The 12,114-nt window shown below is 35.3% G+C and overlaps 1 protein-coding gene across 1 annotated transcript; it reads right to left on the reverse strand.

Annotated features, from left to right (window-relative positions):
- Window positions 1-1,891: 1,891 nt before the first annotated feature.
- On the reverse strand, window positions 1,892-8,923 carry Ermn (ermin). Its single transcript, XM_005315784.4, has 3 exons — window positions 8,417-8,923; window positions 7,642-7,734; window positions 1,892-4,858 (listed from the first exon to the last, which is right to left on the reverse strand). Exons 1-3 carry the CDS (start codon window positions 8,655-8,657, stop codon window positions 4,338-4,340), a joined length of 855 nt encoding a protein of 284 aa, XP_005315841.1. The 5' UTR covers window positions 8,658-8,923; the 3' UTR covers window positions 1,892-4,337.
- Between the last annotated feature and the right edge of the window lie 3,191 nt (window positions 8,924-12,114).

Raw genomic sequence — 12,114 nt, forward strand, 5'->3', positions numbered from 1 at the left:
TGAAGCTTAATGGATTACAGTTGCTGGTACCTGTATCTAAGAGAAAGAGCAGAGGGAATACCATCAGATACAATGAACTTAATGCCTCTATTGTCAAAGCAGTAGGTCAACTTATAGTCACCATTTTAATTCAGATCCCTTTGCCAATTTATGTAAGCCTTTGCTTTATAAAACACATAAACAAAACACTAGTGAAAATTCTCATTTTAAATCATATAGGGTAATTTAGAATAATTTAGAATATGCTGAGATCCTAATAATGATAACTGCCATCAAATAAGTAATAAATATTTTTAAATAAAGGTTTTCTATTTTATTGTTAATTGATAATTGTGAGTTTAAAGATGTTAGTTACAGATCTATCTCTCCATAAATAAAAGCCTTTAAATTACATATTGAAATTAAAAGTTTTGATAACATGAATGAAGATTTTAATCTTTTCCTGACCATTCAAAAACATCAATTTTTGTAAAGGCACGTGCGTGTGTATGTGTGTATTTGATGCTATAGATTGGGAGAAAGTAAAACCCAGAGTTTCCACTTGCAACATGAAGGAAATTAAATGTCACTGAATAATTTTAATTCTCTTAGTTACATGGCTTTGTCTAATCTAACCTTCTATATAACAGTTTCAATAACAAGTGAACTTTCACTCTAGATACTGTTTTGCAGACTTGAAGGAGTAATCAAACTCTAAATTATCAGGGTGCTTGTTCTTCTGTTCATGATTGTGCACAATGATCTCATTCTTTTCCTTCAAACACTGCTCAAATTTCACTAGTTTTATACATATTAGTCCACAGGAAGTGGGCTTAAAACAAGACAAAGAAGAGTATTGAATAATTTTGTTATTGATTCCCTGAAAACATTCCTTAGTGAGAGAACACGATTGAAGCTATAGAGCATAAAGGAGTTTGGAGTCAATTTGGACATCTTTATGTACCACATTTTTGCCTATGATCAACCAAAGTCATTATAAAGGAGTTGGATAGATAATTTTTAATTTCTAGGAAAAACAAATAGCTTTCTAAATTTATGTCTAAAATTTCCCTGAGCTGGTAGCTAGTTTCTAGATGTCACCAGTGTGTTTTGTACTTTGCCATGTCTCTAGATGATTTCTGTTGCCCATTACTCCGCCCCCCCACCCCACCCCCCCGCCCCGTGTCACTGTGTCTGTGTAGACAGTATGGCCCAGTCATCTCGTGTTCTTCATGAGCTGTGTAAAGATTTGGGTCCTCATATTTATGGTGTTATGCTACAGTTTGATATTTTAATATTGGCAAATATAACTTTGACATTACTTTTTATAGCCCTCTTGTTTTTATAGAGCAATGAAAGTTCAGACTTTAAGAGAAGTGGTTGCCTTTCTCATATGGTCAAACATATTTCTTCTTTATGATACCCCGGTGTTTCATCCTTTTCCATAATTCTCTATTATTACTTATTTTAAATGTTTTCCTTATCACTTTGAAAAACTTAAATGTCTGTTCTCCATTTGAAAATGTGCCAAAAGTACTATCCCCATGTAAATATGTGGAAACAATTACTATAAAAGTACCAGCATAGTTTAAATGTATTACCTTGACAATTACAAAGATAAATATGTATTTTTTTCAAATTGTTGGTGTTAATATTGCAACTAAAACAATATCTCAGTTTCTTTCAAAGTAATAGAATTTTTTTCCTGTATATTATATATCTCCCAGAAAGTTTTTATAATTTCATATGTAATCATTTAAAAACCTTTTTGAAATAAACAATGCAAACGAATTGAAATGAGGTATTCTCTTGATTTTTGAAAAGGCAATTATTGATATTCTTAGTAGCTGCTAATATGGAAGTTTTTTACTAAAATTTAAAAGGTGGCCAAAGAAAGTCTAGAAACCAGAAGCAAAGACACAAACTTTTATTCACAGCAAGCCAGACACAGCAGTTCTTTATTTAAATGTTAATATAGAGAGATAGGTTCTACAAATTCTGTGTCTTCACCATAACAATATATTTATAGACAAATAAAGCTATTATTAATTTCTAATCAGATGACAACAAAAGGTCATGCAAGAAATATCAGCATTTGCACAATAAACCAATTTTCTTTTCTATCAGATACCAGAGTTCCAACTGAACCTGGAATCACAATGACTCAGGTAAACCTCATGTGTAGTTACCAAAGTGTGTCCTTAATTATGTCCCATGTGCCTTTCAAATATGTTGAGTATCCCTCACATAATCTGAAACAGGACCTTGTCTTTGCTAAACTACGAAGACTTAAATTCCTGTCAAATTTCTCCAGGTAGCTTAACTCTGTGACGGCATTAAGGCAACACGTGCCAATGCTGAAGACGAGTGTCAGTGCTCTCTTGTAACCACTTTGCCCCATCCATGAACTTGAAGCATTTACCAATTGAACATGCCCTAACATAGTCTTTGTTGACAAAATATTTCACAATTGGTTAATTGTCTGGTAAGAATACACAGCTAAAAAGACCAAAACTCTATATACTGCAGCCACCTAAGAGCCAGTTGCTTTGCCATGTCACCTACCCATAGACCACCCATCTCCTTCAAGTTTCACAGGAATTCATCACCTCATTTAGAATAACTCAAAATGCAGGCTAAGGTGGACTAACAATATGGTCCTGTTCCATGATGGAAAACACAATACTGTACTTTGAAGTAAAGTAGAAAATCATAGGGGAAAGAAAATAGTTTCTAGGTGAAATAATTTAAAGGATCTAAATTAAATAGAAAATTGTCCTAGTGCACCCATCTCCTACCTAACATTATCAATAAAGATCTGACTTCCCTCATGTTGTCTCAGATGAAATCTGCAGGTTCTGTAGTAACTGTGAAATAGAATAAAAGGAGCACCTTAATCCTGAATAACATTGAGTCTTGCAAACACTAAATGGAAGTATTTAGTGGAAAAAAATATTATATAACCAGGAAGAATTAAAGAAGCTGCCGTTGAGACATGTGGGATTTGTTACACATAAATAAGCAATAATCTAGAAGGAATAACTCAGGCTTTTTCACAAAGTGAAAAAGAAATAAACAAAGGGCTGAATAGTACAATGAAAACTGTATTACACTCAGACAATAAGTAATTGTCTTTTTATTTGTGGAGCCAAAAGATATTTTTAACTGTGGCAACAGAAAGTTCAGGGTAATATATATGGAAACATGAAATGAAACATTGTGGAACAAACTTAAGTAAGAATATAAATATAGACTCTCTTTTCATAAATATTCAATACATTATTTGATGCATTGATTTGAGTGAAGCTCCACAAGTATAATTTTAAGTTTTTTTGATTTGGGCTAAGGTTCAGTGAATTACATATTCCCAACAACTATCAGAACTTTCTCACTAAAAATATATGCTCACACCCTACTTTAAAAATATTCTAAGATAATTATTTCCATTTTCATAGTAACTAGTACAGTTGTGACTAGCATTGTCTCAAGTTTCTAAGGAAAATAAAATTATTCTGAGATACTGTTAATAAGAGAAAGCATGATAATAGAGAGGGACATTCTCCGAAAACTGTGCTAAAATCATCATTTTTCTTTTTTATGACTTTAATTGTGCTAGACAAGATTTTGTTTTCAGTCACAAAAATACAACTATCCAATATAACTCCTTAGTCTATTGCCCACAATCTTCTAGCCCCTCCCTGTATCAACCCTCACAATGGGTTTAATTCAGTTTGAAAGCATAAAGCTAACATTTAACAAACAGAATTCTCCTGAAATTGCTCTGCCTCTTAGTGAGAAAATTCAGTGAATGGTGACACTAGGAAGGTGGCCCATAGAATTATCACTCACTAGATGCCAAGGAAAACCACTCAAAATGTTTTCTTTTAGGGTAATAAGGCAAAGAATTTTTGAAAGTTTATTACCAGAGTCTATAAAAACCATGCTTAAAAGGAAGAGGACTTAGAGAAAGAAAGACACCAGAAGAAATACAGGAGTCATTTCAAATAGTTATCTCTTTGATTTGATGGCTACCTTTTCCAGCTTTGCCACTTTTAAAGCCAAATCACGCTAGAGTCCCCAGTGGGTCTGGCTCTTTAATGCTGGTCACATAATGCTATATTAGTAAAGTTTTAAATAGCAAGTGCTCAAGAATGAATCTAAACCTTTTTGATTTGAGATTACCAGACTGAGTTTTGTCTAAGGTTATTTCCATATCATTCTACAGCAAAAAAGACAATAAGCTTGCCTGTGTTTCAAGGGGGGCAGGGGATAACTCAAGGCATAGAAACATTCCACTCAGGACAAATGAAATTAGCTTTTTCTTTAGTGAGTGTGAGAAATTCTCAGTTCCAGTTAGTTCATAAATGCATCATAGACTCGAATTCATCAATTCTTTGCTTGGTGTTCCCCTTCCTTATTTTCCGATAGGATATTGTATTGTATCTTGAATAAGCATTTCTGGAGATATCTCCCTTCTTTCCTAACGTTGGCTGCTCATCGGGTGTCACAGGTTGGGAGCCGGGGCTGCTCAGTGGGGAGTCCTCACTTGCCTCCATTTCTTCTTTAAATTGAGAACCTTCTTCATATTTTTTCTTGAATTCTATCACTCGAACTTCATCTTCATCATCATTGTAATCATCATCATTATCCTCAGGAGCTTCTTCATTCCAAACCTCTTCCTGCTCACCATGTTGAGAATGCAGCATGTCAACTTCGCTAGGTTTGCGAAATCCCAACCATTCAATTTCTGCTGCCTGGTGAGCTTTGTTCTTCCTATCCTCGTTTTCTCTCTCTTCTAGAGGTTGTTTGGCAATTCTTTCTTTTGGACTATTTATTTCTTGGTTACTGCTGCTCAGAGGAATCTTCTCCCACTGATGCCCTGTAGCAAAATCAATAGGTAGTTGAGATGTTCAGAGGTTCCAACATACTGAGATGTTACTTTGTTATTCTCTAAATTATTTTTCTGGACAATCAGTTTCCAATGTGTGTTTTATGGGATATAACTCTGGGCTACTCATATGTTCTACACAATCAAACATGCTTCATGGTCAAATTAGTTTGGAAAATAACTGCATTCAATACAGTTAAATAAGCTTCTTTGGAATTTATCCGAGCCTTTAAAATGTTAATGAACATTGTAAATCTCCAGGAAAGGCTGCAACCCAACCTCGTTTGACTATGGAATTCTATTTTGTGTACCACTGTATTTAGTGAGACTGATATCCCCTGAGAAACACTTAAATATACTCTAACCTGTCAAGCTGGAAATATAATATACACAATAGAATGTTTGGACCTATTTCACACATACACAAACACAGCCCTAAAGGAAAATTTAAAAAATAATAATAATGACTGCCTATAGTCACACTCACAGTAACAAACTTGACATTCGATGCTCTCTTTCTCAGAGTTGCGCTAAGGTAGTCAGGTATGGAAGGAAGAGCAAAGACCCTCATGTGGTCAGCACACACGGCTGGCAACTTAGGCACCAAGCCCACCAAAGCCACAAAACAAAAAAAACAGTCTGAGACCTGCCCAGATTTTGAAATCATGCAGAGGTCATTGTTACATAATGCCAGATTAGCCTGTATTTTAGGCATGTTCCAAATGACAAGCAATTGACACAAGTTACTTGTTACTATGAAGTAACATTTAAAAGGCTTAAATGCACTGAAATTGCCATTTTTCAAACACCTAGATCATGTCAGTATACCTTCAATGATATTTATGGAACATGATAAGAATTAATTATAAGAAAGGAGAGGTTCTTTTTTTAGCTTTGCCCCTGAACAGCTTCTGTAGGAAGCTTCAGTCTGTAGTGTACAAGAATCAGAAAGGTCTGAGTTGGGTCCCTTGCTGGGTCTGGGCTCACCATCACCTTCCAACACCATTAGATCCTATATCTAAGTAAGGTGAGAGGCAATTTTGTTCTCTTTGTTCTTTCCCTCTACAATTCTCCCTGAAGGTTGTTCATAAGTCCCTTTCATCCAAAGTTTTTAGTTTCCTTTCATTTTTTTATTTTATTTTATTTTTTACTGTAGGAATCAAGACTATAATCTTACAGAGAAAAAGTGGGTTGTCATTCCACATTAAGTATACAGCTGCAATCAGTTCATTGGCATCCAGTCAATATTCTTTACATTACATATAAGTATACATTAGAATGTTTGCTCTAATATCAAGCTTTGTTTGTTTTTCCAGAAGAACCAAAGAAACTGAAATTTTTATTCATATTCAGGACTCAGGCATGGATTATCACCAATGAAATTACTTGAATTTATGTTATAGTTTTTCCCCAATATTTTTAGCATTTTTATCCAGGAGCATTGCCTTTCAAGATTTTTTTTTTTTTAAGCTTTTTGCCATAGCGAAAATAAAAGACACCAAACCTCTGCCTCTGTCATAGAGGGAAAAAAGCACACAGTCCATGTTTCATCAGACAAGAAAGGACTCATTCAGGGACAAATTCAGTGATAAGACCATATAGCATTAAATAGAGTCTGCTTTCATTCTCCATTTAATCAAATTGGAAGATCCTAAAAAACTGTCGACTATAGTGGGTCTCCAGAATAGAAATTTGAAGGTGGCTCTAGATCCCTACCTCCAAAGGCTTATTCCATTAGAAGAAAAAAGACTTCAGCAAAGAATGTATTGAGTTCATTTTGTGGGACCTTAAGTTTTACAAGTTATCTCTGATAAAGTATTAGCTTGACAATAACTATTATTTGCTACCTTTTCCCTCATGTATCTATGTATTGGTCAGCAGACAGTTTGAGAGTTGTCCAGCAAAGAGAAGAAGTCCAAGAAATTGCCAAACACCTCCAGTCTGCCTGAATATTTGCTATTTTATGTGAAGTTCTAATATTTCAACCAGTAGTCTTTTCAATATTTTCCCTGTTAAGGTTCAAAGCTAAATTAGTTATGTCTAACAAACTGGTTTACATTTCTAGATAAGATGTTTATAGGGGTAGGAGAGGAGAAATGATTAATAGATTTTATTGGGTACTTTATTTGAAAGCCGCTTGAATGTATGTGTCTTCTTAGAAGTAATGTCTAAAGGATTTAGTGTCTTGTGGCCTATTCAGTTTACTAAAAATTAAATATTTGTCACTCCAATGTTCTCTTTATTTCCCCATTTACTTAAAGAACAAAATTAAAATTAACTTCATCACAATAAGGGCTTTCTTTGACAAGAAACAGTTCACCATTTTGTACTTATATCAGAGGCCTAGAATTTTCCTATAGAGCAAATCAATTTACAAAGTTACTTTTAAACTGTCTGTCAATAATTGTCTTTTAGGGTAAACCTATTTTTGAAACATTTACATTTCACAAGGTGCCTGGCAAAGATTTGGAGACACCAAATTAAAAAAGAAAGGTTGATTAAGTGGGCTAACACATTAAGACACAGATATCGAATTGGTATGCCAATCAGTTGTACCAATCCCTGCAATTTGAGTCTTGAGTCATCTGGAATGATTCCTGAGGTGGAACCGACAGATAAGTCAAGACTCTCTTATCTGCCTATTGCAGCCTTGAGATTGTGAAGTCAGTGCCTCAATTGCTTTTTCAACATTATACTCACACAACATCCCATGTGAAAACTGTCATCATATCCAGTCAAACAATTTCTGTGTAGAAAACTCTAGTTCCCATTACCTTCTCCGAATGTCATTTCCTTAGCACTTGTTTCTTGGAGAGACAGATCTGTGATAGCCTTATGAACAATAAAGAGGTGATCTTCTGGGTTTTCTGTGGGGGGAAATACAAGTATTATAACATGATATATATATATATATATATATATATATATATATAGAGAGAGAGAGAGAGAGAGAGAGAGAGAGAGAGAGAGAGAGAGAGCGCTCAAGGGATGTAAATTTAGACTCTAGGTAGATTTTTAAATTTTGAATCATGACTATTAAAACTTACCATTTAACTTCTGATTTTTAACTGATTTCATTTATTTATATAGCAATTAATTTCTTTACTGACATTCTCTCCCTTTATGCTTATATAAGATAGAATCATGAATGCAGACCTCTTTAGTTATGTATGGCAGGAGATTTCAAAATTCTGAATTCTCTTTGTTCAGTAATAATATTAAATCACAGTAGTTAACATTTAACTAACATTTCTTGCCACTATCCCACAAATGTAGTAAAGATTCTTCTGCTTTCTTCTAGTGAAAAAAAAAAAAAAAACAGGCACAAAGAAGACAAAGAAAATTGCCCAGGATCATAGAGCTATCAAATACACAAGCCTGAATTTACCAGAGGTAGAGGTTCAGTTATTATGTCATGCAGCCCTAGTAGAATAGGGAACTACAGTTCTTCCTCATTCCTATAATAGCAGTTTATTAAAAAAAAAAAAAAACACCTGAGTGAGCCTATAAGCAAAACTACTAAAGTGAGGGAAAAGGGAAATAGTTTACCTTTTAGAATCTTCTCATCCATAGAACAGTTGAGTAGAATGTTCCCTTGTGATTTTCCTCTTTCTTCCTGATTTCCTTTTGTGGGCACATCTTCAGGACCTGGTTCAACCCTGTAGTCTGGTGGGGTCCGGTCCATATCAGTCGCATCCTCATTGATTTTAGTGGTAGGTTGCTGAACAGTTTCGGGAAGACTATCCCCATTACACTCAGCCCCACTGAACGTCCCAGGAACATCTGTCATGATGTATCCTGGAATCCAATTTGGAAAGAGCTTTGGAGAAACTGAGAAAATCCTCTCTTTGCCTTCAAATCCTACAGTTTCAACTCTGACTCTAAAAATACAAATTATTCACTTTGGTACATAATGATGAGATTCTTTTCCTAAAGGTGTCCAGACAGAGTTCAGAATAAATGCAATAGGATTTTCCAGATTTGCCAGGAGCCCGTAAGCAACCATCTAGCCAATCACCACATCCTTTGTTGCTCAGCAGTCCCACTTGCAGAATTAATGTCACCCTTTGATTTACATAAACAAACAATCTGAGGCAATCAGGCTTTTGTGTTGGCATGTAGAGGGGGACTTTCAGCTTGTCAGTCCCCCTCTGGGAACAGAGATTTTTGTCCCTTTCCATAATGGCCCTTTGTAATTTTCCTGGTAACAGGAGCCACAATTGTTCCCCAGCTTTAATCCAGAGAGAATGACCACCTTGAGGCATATTAGTTCTGTGTCACCAGCTTAACATTTCCAAATGGATTTTGTTCAAGTAAAACCTCTGCTATTTTATAGGGCACAATGGCATCGTTTCTTATTTATCAAAGAATAAAAACAGCTTATTGAAAACCTGTAAACAGGATAACTTTATTGTAAATGATTTTGGCAGCAGATTTCATGGTGTGCTTTCAGGAGGTCAAGAAGGGACCTCAGAGAAAAACAAAAATGTTACCAACTTGCTAATACCAAAAATTGCACAATTTTAGAGGCATTCACTTTGTCTCTATCTTTTCATCCTCTAGTTTATTTATGTTTGCTGGAGCCCAAATCATTCTTTTAAGACCTTTACAAGTTTTCTTCCTGAAGTTTTCTCTTTTCCTAATCAGAATTATTTCTACATTCCAGCTGGTATTATGTGATCCTGGTAAAATGATAGAGCACCAATATGGTCTGCCCATGGCGAAAATGGTGATTAGTTAAAGCATTGCTACCAGCACCTCCCCCCACCACCCCCCCACCCCCGATTTTTAGAGGTATTAATTGTTTTTCCTGTTTGACTCCACATGGTAGCAAATGATTCCAGAGCCTATGCCTACACTGCTGGCTGTGTAGAATGCCATCCCTTCCTCACAGCCAAGCCCTTCTCTGACCCCCAGGACTTGAACAGGACTCCAGCCACACATTATTTTTTCCCTTCTGACTACTCTTTGCAGATATAATGAAAGAGCAATTGTTCAATTATCTGTGTAATGTCTTTCACCAACTAAAACCTAACCTTCATCTGGAAAGCTGCATGTCCAAACCCAAAGAATCTTAAACTCTATGAATTTATCAGATCATATAATACCTAAGTCCAGAGTTGGCTTCGTACTTGTTTTGATTCAAAGATTTAAACAATACTACAGGTAAGCCATTACTCTTGGTCACAAGGAAAGTACATATTTGGAGTTACTTGGGCCGACCTGAGGTCTAGTCTTTTTCTGGGTACCTCTAGCAGATGTAGTAGGCTAAATGATGACCACTCTCAAACATATCCACATCCCAATTCCCAGAACCTGTGAAGCATTCCCTTCTGTGGCAAAAGAGACTTTTTTAGATGTGATTAAATCAAGAATCTTGAGATGAGGAGATTAACCTGGATTTGGGGATTGGATAGAGTCACAAGTGGGTGTGAAAAAGGAGGCAGAAAGGTCAAGGAAGTAGTAGATGTGACCTGGAAGAAGAACTTTAGAGTGACATGAGGAAGAGATGATGAGCCTATAGATCAGGGCAGCCTCCTGAAGCTGGAAACACAGGGGAATGTCTTTCCAGTGTTTTCTCCCTTGAATCTTCTCAATAAAATATAGCCCTGCCAACACCTTGATTTTAGACTTCTAACTGAAGTCTAAAACTGAATGAGAATAAATATTTCCTGTTTTTAAGCCATTAAATTTGTGGTAATTGGTTACAGCAGTAATAGGATGTTAATAGACTGAGTCTCCTACATCTCTGTCTTCATTTTCAATGACTGGCTAGGGGCAGAAAATTCAGGTTTCCAACCATTTACAGGATACATACTTTTTAATTCCAGCCATCTTGAATTGCTTCCTTTTGACCAAATGGGTCTCTCTTAACAAGACTATATTTTCTTCTCCCTCAGCTTTCCAGTAGTTCTTGTCTGAAATTTGTAGAAGGTTACTAAAAGCTGTAAGAAAATCACAAACTCTCTAGAACCCTGATGTTTTCTAACAAATCTAAAATTCAGTCTTCATCAGGAAATGGTATGAATCAAGATATAAGAAGAGGGCTGGGGATGTAGCTCAGTGGTAGAGAGTTTTCCTAGCATACATAAGAATCTGGATTCAATCCCAAGTACTGAAAAAGAAAATTTCAGGAAAAAAATTTATAGCAATTGTGGAATCGTGGTTAGCTTTACAGTCAAGGATGGGCAAAATTATCTCTGCTTCTCATTGCTCCTCTATTGATCCAATCTCATCATTTAAGTTCTATAGTATGTAAACCATTCATGATATCTTTTCTTTTTCTTCTTTTGTATGCAATGTTTCATTGTTTGAAAGTGAAAGACATTCAATCCAAAACAAATTCAACAAAAGTAGGACTTATTCTGACTTCTGAAATGTTCTCTATCCTTCTCTCCTCTATTTCATCACTCCCATTATTTTACTCCCCTATATATTAGATTTTTCTCAAGAAGGTCCTTCCTAAGTCATGGTAAATATTCTTCTGGAAACTCTAAACTCATATTTAGGAAGATAATTAGTGATGCAAGAGAACATTTCTTTCTCATTAATTCCAGCCAAAGTCCCTGAGATAAACCTCAATGAGCTAGTTTTGGATATTTGTTAATCCCTGAACCAACAGCTCAGACTATTGGAGATAGATATTCCAATTGTTCATTTCTAGGACAAGTGTCCACTCCTGAGCAGATAATGTTCATAGAAAATGAAAATGACTGTAGATCAAACAAACAATTAATAGGCATCTATTACAGTAAGAGATTCAGATCCCTCATCTGATAAAGGTAGATGGTAATATGATATACCTTTTTAAGTTGTTGTAAAGATTAAATGAGTTAATTCATGGAAAGTATTTATCACAGCATGCAGTAGTAGGTATTTTTTCAATATTTGTTTTTATGGTTTTATTGTTTTGTTATTATTATCATTATTACCACTAACTATGCAACATTGGCAGTCACAACCTACCTGGGCTACATCCATTCACCTGCTGATAGGAATGATGACACATACCTTGTACCATGACAATTTAGAATTAATGTGGATAGGCATGTAATAGAGACTCATGAATACTAGATATTACTTGTATTGTTATTTGAGAAGTGTCCTGAAGGAATAAGATAGCATTAGCTCATCTACATATGCATGAATATTTTTACAAGTGACACTCTGAAACTTGACTTCTGAGATGGGTTGAAGGTAGACTATGAAAGAGCTCTTTTTTACTCTTTTAGGAGGGAAGATTGATT

The sequence above is a fragment of the Ictidomys tridecemlineatus genome, chromosome 7, assembly GCF_052094955.1.
Source record: "Ictidomys tridecemlineatus isolate mIctTri1 chromosome 7, mIctTri1.hap1, whole genome shotgun sequence".
NCBI lineage: Eukaryota > Metazoa > Chordata > Mammalia > Rodentia > Sciuridae > Ictidomys > Ictidomys tridecemlineatus.

Excerpts from the sequence above, each read along its gene's own strand:
- Ermn (XM_005315784.4), bottom strand. The coding sequence starts at position 8,657 with ATGACAGATGTTCCTGGGACGTTCAGTGGGGCTGAGTGTAATGGGGAT. Across the intron at positions 7,735-8,416 it reads GGATGAGAAGATTCTAAAAG|AAAACCCAGAAGATCACCTC; the intron begins GTAAACTATTTC and ends TTCCCCCCACAG. Across the intron at positions 4,859-7,641 it reads GGAAATGACATTCGGAGAAG|GGCATCAGTGGGAGAAGATT; the intron begins GTAATGGGAACT and ends ATTTTGCTACAG.